Here is an 18815-nt window from a genome sequence, read left to right as displayed (position 1 = left end):
AGAAAACTCGAAGTTTGTTGTCGTGAATATACCTAGTAGATCGCTTTGAGGTTTTTGTTCCTGCTGAGGACAAAAATTCTAAATCCTGAATTTTGTTTAATTGGCACAGGTACTTAAAATGTAAATCTTGTCCCGTGTACTGTTGACTATTTCTGTTTCCTGTTTGAAGAACCGGTGAATCACGCAGTTCCTTAATTAGTCCGTGAAACTGGCTCTCCTGGGGTGGGCTTTTTCCAAGCTGCTTCTTTCTTTCAGAATCGGTTTTACATGATTCACTGAAAAGCAGTCAAGGGAGGGAGCTGTTAAATTCACCTACCCACTTTACCCTAGGGGCTTATGTTGTTAAAAATGATGACTGTGGTGTTTTTTTTCTCTATTGTTACTGTTTGTGAGTTTGTGAAAGTACGCGTGCATGGAGAGCGGCCTGTCAGCTGCTGCCCGAAAACCAATCACTCCTTACCCCAGGACTTCTTCAGGGAGCCTGGGGAGAGCCGTGTGCGGGTGTGGGCCTGAGCTTTGTAGCAGGGAAGAGGGCCAGAAACCCTCCCGTGTGCATATAACCCCACCCTTCCCGTCATGGTTCACCCGCACTGGGGGCCCTCGTCGGGTCCAAGTTAAATGGTCCCCACAGGACACAGGTGAAGGTGGGGAAGGCCCCAGGCGTGATGCCCTCTGGTCATGATCCCGTGTTGCAAGATTTGAATCCAGGGCCCCGGGAGTAGTTACACTAACAGTGAAAGTGCTGGGAGTAACATAGGGCTTCACCTCAGACAGAAGGCCCTTGGGCAAAAAAGGGGGACCAAGAACCTGAAAGCCTGGCTCGTTGCCTGTGCTCAGCAGATATGTGTTGGCCAGATGTCTGGAGCAGAGTCCCCGAAGGTCAAGGCAGTCGCCTGGCGGGCAGTCTTGGTCGTCTGGCCTGGGGGCCGGTCTTGTGTTGCGAGAGCCTCTTGACTCAGGAGACAGGAAATTCGGAAAGTGTGCCAGTCCCGGGCTCCCCGTCCCTTCAGGCATCGGATTGCATGAATGCTGCTTGAACTGCACATAGACCCCAGATTATCCGAACGACCAAAGCACCTCCACGGCCACGATCTTCGGGAGAATCTCGAGCCCAGATGCAGAGTGCTCGCCGGAGCCTCTTCACTGGCTGCCTGCTGCGTCGGAATCTGTGCCAGAACACACAGGAGCCCCGACTTCTTCTCTGTCGTGTGGAGCTGCCCCATCTAACGTGCCCAATGGTGGCTGCATGGCTGTGGTTGTTCACTAAGCATTTGACCTAGCTTTGTGTGGAGCCCGCTGTGTCTGGCTCCGATAACGTGGGTGTAGGTCCGTGTCCTCTTCTGCGCTAGCGTTTATCACACCGTGTTTGCAGAAATCACTGGTGCTCTCATCAGGGGTCCCTCCAGCCCCTAGTAAGTTCCTCCGGGAGGGAACGTGCCTTCCCGTCTGTTTCCCGCTCTCTGAAGCCTGGCACGTGGCAAGTGCTCAGCAGATATGTGTTGACCAGATGGGTGGATGGTTTGTATTCTGAACCAGGTGGGGGGAAGGTACATACTCAGAAACCTCAGAAGCAAATAATACAACCCTTTTAAGCCAGGGGCAAAGAGTTTGCTATGTTGTGTTCTGTTTATGTTGCAGCTGGCCAAGAATGTAGGAAATAATAGTTTCAATGATATTATGGAAGCGAATTTACCAAGCCCCTCACCAAAACCCACCCCGACGAGTGACATGTAAGTACTTCTAATACCTTGAATTCTCTCCTGCTCCATCATTGTTTCGGAGCCCTCCCCAGAAGCTTCCTGGTGGTGACAGTACTGTGCCCGCAGGGGAAACCACACGATGAGGAAAAAGCAGAGAGCCTGGAATTGCATTTCTGGAACGAACAGGTTATTTTCAGCATCGCCTGCCCCCAGGGAGCTGCAGCCGCTCGGGAGGATAAATCTCCCTGGGGACGATTGTCTCTGAACCACGGCATGTGGTGATAAATAAGGGGCACCCAAGCAGTGGGAGGTGCCTGTCAGGCTGGCAGCAGTCCAGATGCTTTACCAGCCGCCCAGCAGGACTGAGGGGAAACGAACATTCTAGACTCTCTCCCGTGTCGCTGGTGGGAACGCGAGTGGCGCGCTACCCAGGAGGAACCGACTCGCCGTGTGTACCGCAGCTGGAAATGTGTTTGCCTTGGACTGAGCAGGCCCTCTTCGGGGGGTTCCTTCCTTCCCGGGATGGGGCGAGACGGGGAGCAAACGCAAGCATCATCCACGGGCCTCTGGTGCAGGAGTTTAGGGTGCGGGCTGCACAACTGCGTGTGAAAATGAGGACACTCCCTGTGTCCTGATTGGGGACGGGCCCCGGGATGACTGCCGAGCAGAGCAGAGCACTGGGCAAGGCACATGCCCTCAGGGCGAGGAAGCGGAGGGGGCGGCGGGCGAAAACCAGCATGCTAGCCCTCTTGGCCGGCCAGGCTCAGGAGCTGAGCTGTGGGTGGATTCGCTGATGGATTTCCTCACCCCTGAACTCGCACTCTGTCCTGTCTGCACTCAGGCACCACGTGGATTCGGACGGTGACAGATACGTAAACACATGTGTTTGAAATCGTGTCTGAGGAAACACGGGAACGTGCACAGGAGGCCCACGTGCTTCCTCGGGGGCGGGCGTAAGCGGGAGACTCCCCCACCCGCACCCTTGGGTGTCATTTATGTGTCTGAGTCATGTGACTCTTTAAACCTGTTAAAAATTGTTTCATTGGGTTCGCACTTTAAAAAGTCTTTTTGATGCTGTGGATGACTAGGAAGAAGGACCGAGTCCCAGCCCGTGGGCAGGAAGGTGGTGTATAGTAGCCGCCTGCCTGAATGTTTTACCCTCCCTCCTCGGAGGTTATTCAGGCGCCAAGTTTGCAAAGCAGTGAGACTGGTATGGGGGGCATCCCAGGGAAATGTTGTTTGCACTCTGAAACCCTAAAATAAACTCTCCCAGGAGGCCCCTTGGCAGTTGACGTTTCGTGAATTCAAGAAACGCGTGTCAGGTGCTCACTCTGCCTCATCCCGTGTTAGCTGCCGGGGAACCCGCAGAACACGGACTAGATACAAACCCTGCTCTCACAACGCCCGGAAGCTGGAGAGGAAGGTGGGCTGTGGCTCAGAAGTGCAGCCGTCAGCGGTGTGCTCGTGGCTGTGGCAGTGCCGCAGAAGGAAAGGCGGGGTGCTGGGGGGCAGACGCGGCACCCTGACCTGTCTGTGGGTGGCAGGCTGACAGAGGTGTCCCAGCGGAGACCGCTCGGATGTCTGTCATACACCAGTGAACACAGATTACAGAGAACTGAGGCTTTGACGACAGCCTGTCTGCGCCACCGTTTCCTTACCTGCTGCAATAACAGTGAGGTCAGATGACTCAAACCCTTCCCATGAAGCTCTGCAAACTTCTCACTGGCCTTTCAGAGCTGCTGTAACTTCTGCAGTTTCTCACTTGCCTTGTGTACTTTGCTGAGCCTGAGGTTGCAGCGGTAGCAAACAGCCAGTGTCTCACGCTGTTGCCCAGGGCGGGAAAGAAACCCGCTGGGATCTGCATGCCCGTTAATTTTGTGCCTGTGCGCGGCCGGCCGCACGTGCCGGTGACTGTATCCCGGGCTCTCCGTTCCGTCTCTGCCGGAGTCACTTGGTCTACAACCTGGCATGTTTGAGTGTCAAAAAGAAGTACCTTAATTAAAGTAACGACCTCGGAGAGGACTGTGGGCCTGCAAAAGTGCGCATCTGTCTTAGTTCTTGGAAAATAAAAGCACTCGGTCTCGTTTTGCTGTCTTTTAGGACTGTACGGAAAGAATATATCACGGCCAAGTATGTCGATCACCGGTTTTCCAGGAAGACCTGTTCTTCCTCATCCGCTAAACTGAACGAATTGCTGGAGGCCGTCAGATCCAGGGATTTGCTTGCACTAATTCAAGTCTATGCAGAGGGCGTGGAGCTCATGGAGCCGCTGCTGGAGTCCGGGCAGGTGAGGCCGCCCTGAAGCTGTGGGGTCCGAAGGGATGTGGGCGGTCCATTTCCAGGATGACTTGCGATTAGAATGAGAGCTACTGCACCGAGTGGCCCTGTCTAGATCAGGGCAATCTGAGAGGGAAAGGGGGTGCTAGTAATAATTACGCTGGGGTGACTGAGGTAAAGGAAGCTGCTCTAGACAGAGCAGGACATGTGACCCCCTACCCCCGTTTATACTTATCCTGCCCTTTTTAGGAGCTCGGGGAGACAGCCCTTCATCTTGCAATCCGAACTGCAGACCAGACATCTCTCCATCTGGTTGACTTTCTTGTACAAAACTGGTATGGTTTCTTTCTTGCTCCAAATATGCCTTGTGAGTTAACAAAGACCAGTCCTATTAGTGGCCTAGATCAGGAAGCAGCAAGCTTTTTCTATAAAGGGCCCGATACTGCTTCAGACTTTGCAGGCCATGGAGTCTCTGTCGCTACTGCTGAACTCTGACGTATGAAAGCAGCCATAGAGGACATGCAAATGAGTGACCGTGGCCATGTGCCAATAAAACTTTATTTACAAAAACAGGTGGAGGGCCAGATAAGGCCTACAGGCTATAGTTCGCCAACCCCTGGCCTAGATAAATGTAAAATCCTGTCTCTGAGTCCAAACCCTGCTGCAGTAGGGTGGTTGAAAAGGAGAAGACTGAACCACTCAGGTCCACACGATGTTCATCATGAGACAGCAGTGTATGTGGCTGGTAGCTAATTCGCATTTGGGACATACTAATAGGAATATAATATTAAACACAGGGGGCTTAGACTTGCCGGATTCTTTATGGGGCAGGTCTGTAAGCCACAGATCGGGAGGAGGACCTAGACCCCATCCAAAGGAGGGGGAGGAAAATAGTGAGGGCGTTCGAACCCACACGTGACCCCGAGCCCTTACTCAGAGGTGCGGTGGTCGAGAGCCTTGGCTCCGGATGCAGACCCCCGGTGTCCAGTCGTGATAATCTTGACTGTGAGCCCTCCTTCCTCTCCGTGCCTGAGTGTCGTCACCTGTAAAATGAACGTTGTACTTGCACCTACCCCATCGGGCGTTGGTGAAGATGCAAGGAGATAAGACACGTGAAAAGCTAAGAGACAGTGTCTGTCTCACAGCGTAAAGGAGACTCGGTAAATGCTGCCTGTACTGTCACGACGTTGCTTGTCATCTGGGGTGTAATATCAGAGACGCCACAACTGTATAATAGCTCTGAAACTCGGATCGTCGTTAGCGCAGATGTAAGTGGTCGATCGGCGGTGTTCCGCCGGGGAGCGAGCGAGTCCCTTTTCTGACCCTTTGCTTTCCAGCGGGAACCCGGACAAGCAGACGGCGCTGGGGAACACGGCCCTGCACTACTGCAGCGCCTACGGGAAGCCCGAGTGCCTGAAGCTCGTGCTCCGCAGCAAGCCCGCCGTGGACGTCGGTAAGCGCACGGCCGGGCGTCTCCGCGGCTGTCGGAAGAGCCTTTGTTGGCCAAACCCGAGACCGGCATCTCGCACTCCAGTCTGTTCTTGTTTCTTGCCTTTTCGAGCTCTGTCCCGGATAATGATGCGCCTTTGTTTTCCCCTGATTGTAGTGAACCAGGCCGGCGAGACGGCCCTCGACATAGCCAGGAGACTCAGAGCCACCCAGTGTGAAGACCTGGTAAGCAGCCGTGGGCGTGGGGTCGGGCGTGGGGTCGCTAATGGACATCGGCTGCCCCCTCGGGTCACTCTCAAAACCTGGCTCAGGAGATACAAGCAGCAGATTCATTTGTTGGAACGCTGGCTGAAGAAATGGAGATGAGCACTGTGGCCACAATTTTAAAAAAATGATCAATTTGCCGTCCGCTGCCTGAGAAGCACAGTTGCAACACAGGCGCTGGGAGGCACTCGGGAGGTTTTATTACAGACGGGAGGTTCTGTTACAGATGGGCTTATGCCTCAGGGTCGTGCTTTCTGCTCGCCAAACCGTTGGGCTTTCTCGGTGGCTTTACAGCAAAGACAACTTGTTTGGGAAGCCAGTTCCAGGCACTGGGCAAGTGGAACTCAGAGTGCACTGGCTTTTCAACTGTTGAGCACACTGCCCTCTTCCCTCTGTGCCCCTGGGCACACCCACCTTGTTTTGACCCCAGTGATTGCTGCCCACGACTCCAGGCCTGAGCAGAACTCCATTCTCTGGACTGCGGGAAGGGACGAGGTGGGGAGGATGAGCTCCGTGCCCCTGCGTTTCTGCTAAGTGGCGAGTTCCGGGCCCACGGTTGTACTTTCTTTATTACTCAAGACTCCTCTGAGGAAGTTCTGGTTGTCCCTGCCCCTGCCCCGTGGATGAATAAGAAAAGTGGGGCGTGGACTGAACTGGGACTGTCTGGCGTTAAAGGTCCACCTCTCACACTTCACTGATTTTGCCTCCCAGCCGAGAACTGCCCGTTTTGAGACTCATTTTTAATATTTAAGGAAGTTTTACATTTTGGAGAGAAGTCAACCTATCACACTAAAAAGGCCCTGCCTGTAATTTTTGGCAGTTTCTCTCAAGCCTGGCTGCTGGCGGCCCGGCTTGTACAATCGGTTTTGCTCGTACCATAGCTGCCAGTGGTTAACTTGGAGCTAGGGATAAGGCGGGGCTTGCTCAGTGTTTCTGTCCTGCTGGCATTTGGATTAAAATGGTGACCCCCACTGTCACTCCCTTGCAGCTTTCCCAGGCCAGGTCGGGGAAGTTCAACCCACACGTACATGTCGAGTATGAATGGAACCTCCGGCAGGAGGAGATGGACGAGAGCGACGATGATCTGGATGACAAGGTGGGTGTCAGAGACGCCCCTGAACTTCCGGGCGCTCCCCTGCTCCTTCTGGGGTGTGTAGACAGGACGCGCAGTCCTTGTGAGGTGGCGTTGGTCTCGTGACCGGATGGGCCAGGGCCACTTTCTCGGCTCAGACTGTGCTCCCTGTTGGGGGCCCCAGGACAGCTGCATTCATCAGGGCTCCCCAGAGAATCAGAACCAGTAGGGTGTGTGTGTGTAGAGCGAAAGCGTGGAGTGTATTTCAGGCCACACACTCGTGAGGCCTGACGAGTCCACAGTGTACGGGGCAGGCCGGAAACCTCAGCAGTCTGGAGTCAGAATCCCCCCTCAGTGGGGGGACCTCGGTCTTCTCTCTTAAGCCCTTCAACTGAGTGAGGCCCACCCGCATGATGGAGGGTAACCCCGTTTGCTCAAAATCTGAATGCTCTGCATACTAAAAAATATCTCCAGAGCAACTCCTAGGCTGGTGGTTGACCAAACACCTGGGCACCGTGGCTTAGCCAGGTTGATAACATAACTGAAAAAAGGGTAAGTTGCCATTTATCAAGCACTTGAATACGGACCAGGCAGCAATAAGCATGTCACCCACGTCCCCTCAGGTTGTCTTTACCAAAGGCCCCCTGTGGCCGTGTCACTGTCCCACATCACAGAGGGGAAAACTGATGCACACAGACCTTCTGCAGCTTGTGCACAGTCTCGGAGCTGGGAACGGTGGCCTCAGGAAGGAGTCCTGCCTGCATCTGTCTGACTCCCGGAGAGCATTCTGAACCTCTCCTGAGGGTTCGCTCACGCTCCTCTCACTGGCTATGGGTGCGGTGTTTCCGCCTTCCCCGGCAGGGCGTAAAGAAAGGTCAGAGGCGGCCGTGCAGAGGTGCCCTGAAGGCCTTTGCCACTCGGAGAGGCGGCATGCTGCCCTGTGTGGATCACCTGTAGCAGGGGCTGGGGGCGATTACTGGAAAGTGCTCGGAGGACAGAGCAGCTGCCGCCGCCTCAGCAAACAGTGACGACCTTAGCGAGGAAGTTCAGTTGGAAGTGGGCTCCTGAGGGTAGGGAGGCTCCTGCCAGGCCAAGAGGTGAGAAGGAATGCATCCCTCCAGGAAGGGAGAGCAGCTTGTGCAGAGGCCCAGGGGTCACATGGAGCCCGGAAGCCCGGGGACAGGCTAGAAGCCCGGTGTGTGCGGTGACCCCCGCGCCGGCTGGATGGAGAGAGGCAGGAGGCTGTGCTGCAGGGTCAGGCGGCCCAGGTCAGGAAGGGCGGGAGCCAGAGGGTTCCTTCACGGGACACGGGCGAGGATATTCCCAAGCTCTCGGTGCACAGCCTGGTGTCCCTGGGTGCCGTGAGGTCCCTAACTTAGAAAGTTGCATGGGTGCTAAAGCTGTCCCCAGGAGTGCGAACACAAGGCCACTGCCCAGGTGCCTGAAAATGTTTCGAATCCAGGAGTTTGGAGTTGGATCTGCAGGTCTGAGTCATCAGCATGAGACGTCAGCCACACGGTCCACTTCCTTCCCTTGCTGTGTGGGAGGTGGCTCTTGGGCCGTCGTCGTGGGTGACCCGACGCAGCCCGGGTTCCCACGGGAGCCCGCCCTGCAGCAGAGTACTGTCTCCCTCACTGCCTGTTTGTCTCGTCTGCCAGCCGAGCCCCATCAAGAAGGAGCGCTCCCCACGACCTCAGAGCTTCTGCCACTCGTCCAGCCTCTCCCCGCAGGACAAGCTGTCCCTGCCGGGGTTCGGCACTCCGCGGGACAAGCAGCGGCTCTCCTACGGCGCCTTCACCAACCAGATCTTCGCCTCCACGAGCACAGACTCGCCCACGTCACCCACCTCGGAGGCACCTCCACTGCCCCCCAGGAACGCCGGGAAAGGTACGGTCTGTGAGAAGGACCCTGTGATGCCATCCTCAGAGCCAGGAGTCCGTCCGGTGCTGAGGTGGAGAGCACAAGGGGCCCAGAGTGCAGACTGTGATGGCAGTGCCAGCAGCAGGGTAGGCGGGGTTGTGGGCGCTCCTCGCACGGTCTCTGTGTATACGCCTCTCAGCATCCCGCCCGCTCTGCGCTCTTAGTGCCCATGTTACAGATAGGGAAACTGAGGCTCGAGAAGGTAGAGTGGCTGGTCTGCGGTCATGTAGCTGGTGAGTGGTCGAGTTGTGATTCAGTCCAAGGTCCACACAGGGTCCAAAACCCGGGCTCTTCCCTCTTCAATGTGGGTGGGATTTCAGGTCTTTGAGGTCCTGTTCCCCCGCACTAGCTTGCATCTCTTCTGGCGCTGGTGGCAGGAGTGGTGGTCACAGTTCCAGGGCCCTGGAGACTCCAAGAGCCCTTCTCAGTCCGTGCTCACCAGTGAGGGGGCACCGCGGGGCCGGCACGGCTCAGACCAGAGGACCGTGGGTCAGAGGTGCCAAGGAAGTGCCGGGGATGCTAACCCAGGTCCTGTGCGACCTGAGCCCACCCTCCTGTGCTCTCTGATGAGACACAGCCTGCGGCAGATCTTCCCCCGGGGAGGTCACTGGGAGAGTGCATCGCCTGCCTCCCCGGGGCTAGTGCCGGGTGCCGAGGGTCCCCGCCCTGGTCCTAGCGACAGAGTGCTTGTCCTGTATCCTGAACCCACAGAAAGCATCCTGCTCAGGAAGGCTGTGTGTCCCCCCAGACAGGGACAGGTCGGGGCACAGAAATGCCAACATCGAAGGGCCCCCACAGTGGGGGGTTGGGCGGTAAGTTGAGAGGTCCCCTAAGCTGTACCTTTGGGCTGCTTCTCAGCCGGGACATCCGAACGCAGGGCTCTCCCTGGGCGCTCGGCTCACGCTAACACAGGTCTCGGGGCCTCTCCGTCCACAATGCCGTGCCTATTTGAATCACACTGGGGCCATTTTCTGGGAAATGTGAGCTTTATTCACAACAGTGTTTCTTCTCAGAGCTTATTCTCCATTGAGATGGTGTTGTAAATGGGAGCTGTGTTCTTAGAGGGACCCCAAATGGCCTCGTAGATCATAAAGTAACGGAGAGAAGTTAAATGAAGGCTTCGGCGTGACTCGCTTGTCATCACAGATAACCAGTGACCGTGACCGTGACCGCACGTGGGAGCCAAAAGCTGCACCCACTGGCGTTCCCCTCCTGTTCCATACATGGGCCAGAGTGCACCTCAGTGAGGCGCCCAGCCTGCGCCCCCCAAGAGACCCCGGGCCGCTGCTCCGGGCTGGGAGAGCCGTGCGCTGCAGCTCAGCTGGGCACTGAGGCTCCCTAGGAGGGGAGCAGCCTGGGGAGACCGGGGCATCCCTTTCTCACCCCAGAGGGGACTGTGAGAGGCCCTTAGGCCAAACCAGATGCTCGAGGAAGGCGCTCTGAGAGGGTTCCCGTCCCCTCGTCGTGGTTCCCGGCCTCATGGTGACGGCCTGGCCAGACAGGTGACTGAGGACCTCCAGAAAGGTCTGTGGGAGAGGCTGACGCTGGAGTCCTGGGGACCGGAGTCTCCCTCACCCCTGTGTCCCTTTCCGTAAGTTCATCTCGAGGGGACACAACAAAATACACCGTCTGACACGGGGCCCAGCGTGGCTCCGCCTTGAGTACATTCTGAAGGCGGCTCCTCCCCCGAGGCCCCGGAGACAAGGAGCGAGTTCCCGTGATGACCCAGCTGCCGAAACAAGTCCTTAGGACTCGGCCGTGGCAGCTGTGGCCAGCTAAGGACAGACTGCCCCCTCCTCCACCAAAGCAACGCCCGTAACTGGGAAGAGGAGCCCCTCCCTACTAAAATCCCGGCGGCCCTCCGCGTGGAGGTCTGGCCTGCGCTGGGGAGACGCGGGAGCACAGCCCTCCTGGGACTTCTGAAGGGGCCGAACCTGGACTCCTCCTGCCTCTAGCCGGGCTCACGTGCCCGGGCACTGGGAAAGGTGGCGATGTTTAGAACAGAGGCCTTAGCAGACGTGGCCAAAGAGCTGCAGAGGCTCTGCAGAGAGAGAGCTCCCCTCTGGTTTGTGGCCCTTCCGGTTTTTCCATTTCCTTCTGTTGCACCGACGGACCATTTGCGTGAAAACAAGGCTGTCTTGGCTCCACTGGGTGTGTTCCGGGGCCAGTCGGGCCGCCGTCTCTGCTTGCAGGAGCCGTGTCCGCTCTGAGAGCTGGGGCTCCGAGGGACAGTGGCTCCTGGGGAGGCGGAAACAGACTCTCGTGCTCCAGTCCCCACCGATCGGGGAGGACTGAGGGGAAGAGTAGAACCATTCTGAATGCAGCTCAGGAGTATTTTCCAGAAACCCCAGCTGCCTCATCAAAATGCAAGGGAGCTTGGCTTAAACGGCCCATGAGCAAAGCCTCCTTGTGCTGGAGCGGAGCTCAGCCCGCGGCGGAAGACTCGGCCATTCAGAACCCCGGACTCGCCCTCCTGGCGCCTGAGACAGACGCACTCGCTGCCTGCCCTCCCGTCAGACGTGAGGCCCAGCAGCACCAAACCAGAGCCGTGAACCTAAGTGTGCGGGAGTTTCCCACTGGCAATGAGCAGCTCCCTCTGCCCCCGACTGGCGTTTAGTGAAACCAGAACTTCCTCAGGTTTCCCAGCATTGGTTTGTCTTTCACCTAGAAGTTAAAATTAGGTCCGAGGACCAGAATACTTAAGAGCGGGAAGGATGCTGAAAGATCATCGCAGTCCACAACCCGCCGCGCGAGACGGGAGCTGAGCCCTGGGAACACGGAGGACCTCCAGCTCACACGGTGGCTGAACGGGGACTCCTCAGACGAGGTCTCCTGGTTTCCCCTTGTCCGTGTTGAGGAAGAGGGTCCACCATCTCTGTCTTGCCCTGCCCGCTGGTGGAATTGTCGTCAGAATCCAGTGGGACGGTCCCTGGAGAAAGCATTGCATGAAATGTGGAGCCCCGCACCCCTGCGGGAGGGAGACCCCTGCTGGGATGGCCAGGCTGCAGATCTGGGGGCCGCAGGAGCACAGGAGGGGGTGGAGAGCAGCGTGTGACGCCCTGAGGGCAGGCCCTGCAGGACAGCTGTGACTTGCCACCAGCCTGCCCTCAGGACATGACCTTCCCCGAGCTTCAGACTTGCCCGGGAGACATTCCCCTGTGAGCCGCGCTGTTCTCATGCTAAGGGCGGTTCCTGGGGTTTCCCGTCTCGTGGGGAGTCAGCCACTCAAGTGGCTCAATTTTAAAGCTTCCGGTGGGCTGACTCTTACTTGTCTTGGACTTGTTCGTTTCTTTGTTCTGGCCTGATTTTGTCTCCCCCAGTCCTTCGTGACCCTCCTGTCTCCGTGCTGGCCAAGACCGGGGCTGTGATTTCTGCCCCCGGCAGTGGACGCGGGCACAGGCTCGAAACTCGGAGGCCAGAACCGCCAGGGCGAGCAGGGGAAGCGGAGGACGTCCCGGTGTGCTCCCGGAGCACAGAATGCACAGGCGACTGCTAGAGAGCCAGCCCGCGCCCTCGAGTCTGGCGCTCTTCCCTTAATTATCCGTGTCCTGCGGGGGATCGAAGGGCGAGTGACCAGCAAGAGCCGCGTTCGGTGTGTAACGCTGTGTCACTCCGGGCGTCACACTGCCTCGCGGGAGTCCTGATCGGGTCTGCTGATGTCTGCGGTGTCCGGCACACCCGCCTCACTGTGCCTCGGTTTCCCCATTTGAGCTCTAGCTACACTGAGAAAACCATTAGGAAATGGGGAATGTTTCATTTGCATCTCCAGTGTTGCATAGAGGCAAGTTGGGAAGACCGCTTTTCTTGCAGAGATTGTCAGGGTAATTTGTAAAGCCCTCTTCTGGGCCTTGTTTTCCTCTGAACAAGGTCTCCTTTTATTTGGTCTCCGAGCGTGGAAGACCTGGGTTTTCTGTTCTGCTAACAACCAGAGGTAGGAGGACGTGGGGAAAGAGCCCTCCCGCCTTGCAGCATAGTCTCGGGTGCCCAGAGGGCCAGGCACGGAGGGGAAGGCAATGCGGATCTTGCCCCACAGAAGCCGACAGCCGGGGAAGGAGGAAAAGGTGGGCTCTGAGGCAGGTGCGGGACATGGAGGGACATCAGTCCTGCTGGAGGTTCTGGGATGAGAGCAGCAGCTGGCAGGCAGAGGGGGTGGGGCAGAGGAGGCTGCCAGGGAGGTTAGAGCTCACCTCTGACAGCAGAGGATGCGAGGGCGAGGAGGGAACTCGGCTGTGTGTGATGGGCCAGCAGAGGGGACGCGGTGCCAGGCGAGGGAGGGCAGCTGGAGCCTGGCTGTCCAGGCTGAGAGCCTGGGCTGGGGTCCCACAGCCGGGGTCCTCATCTCTCTGAGCCTTGGGTCTCTTTACCCCAAAAGCAGAGGGTCCTGACTGCAATGTGTCAGGTGAGCTCCAGGTCATGTGTGTAAACCCCTGAGTGTTCGGTCAGGCACACCAGCCTCTCAGGGAAAGACAGTTCTAGAGAATTTAGGGAACCGAGGGGGAGATGTGAAGAGCACGTGGATTGTGATTTTAGGAATGGGTTTGTTTTTGTTTTTTTATTTCCCCATGTAGGTGTAGGTGAGTGATTTTTCAGGATGGTTTTTCTGGACTTAGGTGGATAGACCTCTTTGTTGTTAGAGACAGAGCCCTCTCTGGCGAGGTTTCGTTCCAACTACCCCTGTGGTCTGAGAATGTAGTTTTCCCGCAAGGGGGCCTGTAGCGCACAGAGGAAACACCAGTTCCCGGCAGAGCCTCAGGGAGTAGCTGCAGCCTTGTGGGCGTCGGAGTCCTGGGACCAGGAGAGCTGACCTGGGTTCGAGCCTGCAGACTGTCGTGCTGGTGCGGGAGCTCCCGGAGCCCAGGCCATGCGCTGGGCCCACCTCTGACATTAGCCCTCGGGGAGTGGCGTCCCTGAGGTGCTCGTGCAGCACAGCCCCGGGGCTACGGTGGGGACCACTGGAGTGGGAGGTGAGGCAGACCGTCCAGGTGGAGGGACCCTGAGGCTGCTGCAGGCACGGATAGTGCCCCGGGCGGGTTGTCTCCCCAGGAAGACCTTCAGCTGATTTTCTAACTTGCCTCGTTGACAGCGGCTTTGGAAGACTTCCAAGAAGAAGGATTAGAAGGCATTTTGACATAATAGCCACTATCAGTGTCGAGAGCAGTCTGGGCGTGTCCTTACTTCCTCAGGCCCCCTTCTAGTTGTGGAGAGAAAGTTGTCCAAGTCCGAGCCCCGCCCCCCACTTGTTCATCTTGCCTCCTTTTCGAGATTGTTTAATTTTGTTTGTTTGTTTTACTTTGCTTTAGCTTTATTTGGCCAGAATTGCTTATTTCCTGAATGAGGCAATACTGATAGCTCTTTTGCATACAACATCCTCTTTAGTGCTTAGAGACTAGTTACTCACTTTGAAAGTTTTCTGAGCTTGTTAAATCTTAAAAACAAACTAAGTCTGCTTATCTGGAGTCTAGCAGAGTGTTTTTCAACCTTCTTCAACCCTGCCAGCCAAGAAGGTGTGGCTTCTTCCCGTCCCGTAGCTTCTGTTACAGAACAGTGGGAAGGCCTGGGTGAGTTGTGTTTTCTGTGAAGTTAGACGATAGTCTTCAACATTCCTCTTTGTACCTGACACTGTGCTCCCCGCCGTTTTCTCTCTTTCTAAGTGAGACGTAAGGCTTCCTTAAGAGTTAATCACTAGCCTTAACATATGGTAGAAGTGGCAGTTTATTCATCCATTAACTCAATATTAAATTACTAAGCTCAGCCTTCTTACACACCAGAGCCTGGTCCCCGTAGGACCTGCGGGCTAGCAAGGCAGGAGGGCGGTAAACACACAAACAAAGGCGCAGCATTACAGGTTGTCACAGCTGCTGGGACGAATGCCTGCCGTGAGAGGTGGAGCACTAACCCCTTCGGGTTGAAGTGATGGGTCCGGACGCGTGGTTTTGCTTGGTTTTCCTTGGTTTTGCTTGGTTTGGGGTCACAGGACGGCTCTGGCCTGACCACTCCTGACATCTTGTGCACGCACAACCTTGATTCGAAGACACACTCCGTGAGCGCTTTGTCTGGCCGCTTTTGTTTCCAGGCGGGGTTTGGAACCCATTGAATGACCTTTCCGATGCAGTGCCTCAGCCGGCCCCTAGGTGGTGATAGAGATGAACTTGCTGGGGAAACTCACTCATCATTGTCTGTCCCCCTCGTTCATTTCCTCGAGGAAAGTTACATTTCCTCACGGGCATTTGTTGCTGTCTTTCTCGTGTGCCACGCGCAGGGAATGCCGCCCTGGATTTCAGGAACAGCGGCATTGCATGACAGGGAGAGCTCCTCACTGTCCCCACGTGTCTGTCACCTCGCATGACGCCAGGCCCCCACTTTCCTGGCTGCAAAGTCGGGGCCGTAATTCCCTGCCCACACACCTCACTGTGTCGTGATGGAAATCCAGGGGAACCACACACATGGACACATTTTGAAAACTACAAAGCATTATACGAGTGCAGGGCTGTGATAACAATGGCTTTACTGTTGCAAAAGTAAAATGGTTTCTGAGACGGCAGTGACTGGCGTCCTAATGAGGCGCTGGTGGGGGTGATGGTCAGGCTTCTCCCATGGACGGTCTCAGCACCAAGCAGGTAAACTGGGTACCCAGGGCCATGGAGTCCTCACGAGATTAACAGCAGTTTCGTCCAAGACCAGACTGTCTTTGAGAAGCAATGGGAAGTGTCAGAGTTTATTACGTGAAGGAAGGAGGCTGGCAGTAATTAAGCTTTTGTTTCCACACACAGAGTGTAAAAAGCTCTTTTGGAGCCGTTCTGGATCACCAGGTATCTACCACCCTGTGTTACACATCTGGTGTGGCAGTGTTCTTAGTGTTTCTTTGTCTCTTTCTCTCTTTTTTTTAATGCTTGTGGAAGCAGTTATCCCAGTGAGAATCGCACATGTGTGTTGAAGTGCCCAGCGGGTGTGCCTGGCACACACCAGCCGCTTCACTGCCACTTTGCACCAACACAGCTAACACCTGCTCCCACAACAGCTTGTACAAACTCTTTTTCTTTTCTTAGTTCAAAACAGTCGACTTTTGCAGTACTGGGGTGTGTGTGTGAGTGTGTGTGTGTGTGAGTGTGTATAACAATAGGATTACCGCTCTCCGGTCTTAACCTCTGGAGAAAGTTGAGTCTTTTTTAGAAATCTCTAGACATCAATATGATATACTAGGTGGTTTATGATTCCCAGAACAGTAGTCAGAATCGAAGGAAACAAAAGTTTTCGGATTTCTCTTTCTCCTGAGTAGCTCTTTCCATTAGATCCTTGGTTGTTTGTGAAAGTCAGTTTTTAAACTCAGGCACCGTTCGCCGACCGAAGGACCACACTGTTGTGGAGAGAGCGTGCCCCCTATGCACACCCGCCCCCACCCGTGGCCGGTCGAGGCCGTGGCCCACGCTCCGCTCTTTCCCCATCGATGTCCCTGGCGGCGCCGTGTGCCTTCCCCCTCAGTGGGTTCCGTGACAGTTCCAGGGACTTGCCGGTTTAACACGCGTGTTTTCTTTTCCGTTGTACCTACGTGACCACACGTCTTAGCATGGCGTCCTGTTTCTTAGAAGCACACGTTCGCCTTTCCTTCGTTGACCCTTCCCACCCCCAACAGTCCTTGCCAGCCCCGTTTGCGAGCCCCTGGGCTGATGGGCCTGGCCACGCCCGGCCTCGCGCCCTCGTCCCCCTCTGTGCCCAGCCACCTTCGGGTGCGCGAGCGACTGCTTACTGGCTGTTCTGTGAGACCCGGATTAACCTTCCTGCCCCGTTCGGTTCCTTCTAGGTCCAACCGGCCCACCTTCAACACTCCCTCTAAGCACCCAGACCTCTAGTGGCACCTCCACCCTGTCCAAGAAGCGGCCTCCTCCCCCACCACCCGGACACAAGAGAACCCTGTCTGACCCTCCCAGCCCACTACCTCACGGGCCCCCAAACAAAGGCGCAGTTCCTTGGGGTAAGTCATCCTGAAGTCGGGGCCGGCCGGCGTGCGGGGCCCGGTGTGCTGTGCACACCTAGCGCACGCGGCAAACGGAGCAGGCTGGGCACGCGCCAGGGGGGCGGGGCGTGAGAGTGCTGTGTCGCCGCGGAAAGCTGGATCCATTCTGGAAAAGACGCAGGACCATTTAAAAGCTAGATCATGACGCCAAGGGGCCGAGCATTCCCCAGGCACCAGACACTGTGCTAACCCGCCAGCCCTCCACGAAACTTCACTCGGTCACGGTGTCCGCTCCGTGAGACACACAGCGTCAGCCTCGCTGACAGGTGAGGAAACCAAGGCTCAGAAGAGGCGAGTCTTTCATCCTGCTCCTTCCTTCAGCCAGAACGGTTCCCTTAGCAGACAAACCCTTCACAGTCAGTGCCCGCCCTGCGCTTCGGGTCAGTGCGAACACTCACTCCAGGATGTGGAGGGGTCTCGGTCAGGCTCTCTCCTCCCAGCCCTTTCCTGCCACACCCGCTGTCTGTCACCTGGCCGGGGGGCACACCAGGCTCTTTCCCTCCTGGGGCTGTCACACCCCTTCACACACTGGTCCCACCCCTTCTTGGCTTGCTTGTCTGGGTCCCTGGCCCTCCTCTCTTAAAGCCGCTTCCTCCCGCCTGTGTCCTCCAGCCCACCCCGTCCCGGTTGCCGAGTGTCATGTGTGTGGTTTTTGGTCTAAGTTCCAGGCGAGCAGGGACCCTGTCTGCCTGCCTGCTTCCTTTCTGTGTTCGCGGGGCCTCGTTCGCGTGGAGCCCAGGACACGGCAGGGACTCAGTGGTCACTTGAGAATAAGTGAGCCTGCTCAGAGTGGGTTCGGTTAACCATTCCAGTGACATGACTGTAAATCACAAATCGCCCTCCCCGAGAAACATGATTTCCATCTTTGTCTGCCTTTTTGGCCCAACAGAACTCTCCACTGGCCTGTCAGCAGTTAGGTTCAAGAACAAGCGTGTCCCCAGTGCCTAGCAGGGTCCTTGCCCACAACAGGGACACACAGCTTTGCATGTGCCACGCCTTCCTTCCAGGGGGTTCCTTGTGGCTTTTTGTTGGTGACTGATAGGGGAATTGGCTGAATGCTTTTAAAGGCCTCCTCGCAAGCCCCTATCAGGTGTTCTGAGTTACTGGAGTCTGGGGGAAAGCCGTCCTGCCATTTGCAAATTGGCACACCTGTCTGTCAGCTAACGCAAATGCCCAGGTGTGTACGCGACTGTGTGTGTGTGTGTGGCCACTCGGCACCCTTAGGTGCCTGTTGTTGGGGCGTCCACACGCACGTGGAGCTCAGGGGCTGGTGCAGGGGGCAGGTGAGGAAAGAGTCCTCACTCTGAGAGTTGACGTGTCCCCCAAATACTGGGGGTACCTGCGCGAGAAGGCTCCGCAGAGCAGGCGACGTTTGCCGCGGGTGTTCAGGGACTAGCTCCCCGCTGCGAGGGGCCAGGGAGGCAGTGGAGGGCGCCCCGCCGGCATGTCGACACCAGGGTCCTGGCGTCTCCAGAGGCTGCACTCCGGGGCCCTCAGCAGTCCCCAGTGCACCCACAGGGACGGTCCCCAGATGACGTTCCATTGACGGTCACAGGCTTCCTGTGCAGATTTTCATAGTGCAAATTACAGCCTTCTCTTCCGATATCACTGGACGTCGATGCCTCTGTTTACTCGGTCCTCATCCCCGTGGCAGGTGTGCGGTGCCTCCGTTCCCTCGCAGGCGAGAGCGGTCCACCGTGAAACTGACCGCAGGTCCGTCTCCCGGCTCAGGAACCCACCCCCACTTTCTTAGATCTCTCTCACCTCCCTCGGCGGTCGGACAAGCAGCTGGCGTGCTTTTGTTTGTTTGGTTTGGTTTCTGGATTTTTGTGGATAAAGGGCATTTTTCTCTAAACAGAGCTGCCACTTCATGAGAGAGAGTCAGTGCCGCCAGCTGGGAGCGTGCAAGCCTCTCGGAGCCGTGGGCACCGAGCCGTCTGCTGGGCTCTGTCCCCAGCTGGAGCCTCGCACCCACGACCGGTCTCGGGGACAAAACCCAAAGCCTGTCTGCTCCCAGAGCGACAGTCATCCATGCCGCTGACTCCGGTGGTCACGCTCAGACCACCCCACGTGGTAGTTCCGGGGTGATCGGGGCCGTGCCTGTGTTGAGGCGTGTGCACAT

General features: G+C 56.7%; 1 protein-coding gene across 5 annotated transcripts in view; it reads left to right on the top strand.

The window, feature by feature from the left end:
* The window catches only part of ASAP1 (ArfGAP with SH3 domain, ankyrin repeat and PH domain 1), a 269830-nt gene that overhangs the window by 234070 nt on the left and 16945 nt on the right, over nt 1-18815 (top strand). For 2 of the 5 annotated variants that reach the window (XM_028533938.2, XM_028533937.2), the window contains 8 exons: nt 1639-1730; nt 3801-3987; nt 4227-4312; nt 5315-5430; nt 5584-5651; nt 6679-6786; nt 8421-8649; nt 16481-16651. In XM_028533938.2, the coding sequence (XP_028389739.2) occupies nt 1639-1730; nt 3801-3987; nt 4227-4312; nt 5315-5430; nt 5584-5651; nt 6679-6786; nt 8421-8649; nt 16481-16651 (1057 nt within the window). Of the gene's footprint in view, nt 1-1638; nt 1731-3800; nt 3988-4226; nt 4313-5314; nt 5652-6678; nt 6787-8420; nt 8650-16480; nt 16652-18815 lie in introns of all 5 variants that reach the window. The other 3 variants (XM_036031426.1, XM_036031427.1, XM_028533939.2) reach the window with 2 other exon arrangements.

The sequence above is a fragment of the Phyllostomus discolor genome, chromosome 7 (assembly GCF_004126475.2).
Source record: "Phyllostomus discolor isolate MPI-MPIP mPhyDis1 chromosome 7, mPhyDis1.pri.v3, whole genome shotgun sequence".
NCBI classification, from domain to species: Eukaryota; Metazoa; Chordata; class Mammalia; order Chiroptera; family Phyllostomidae; genus Phyllostomus; species Phyllostomus discolor.
This window is presented reverse-complemented; position numbering and strand designations above follow the sequence as displayed.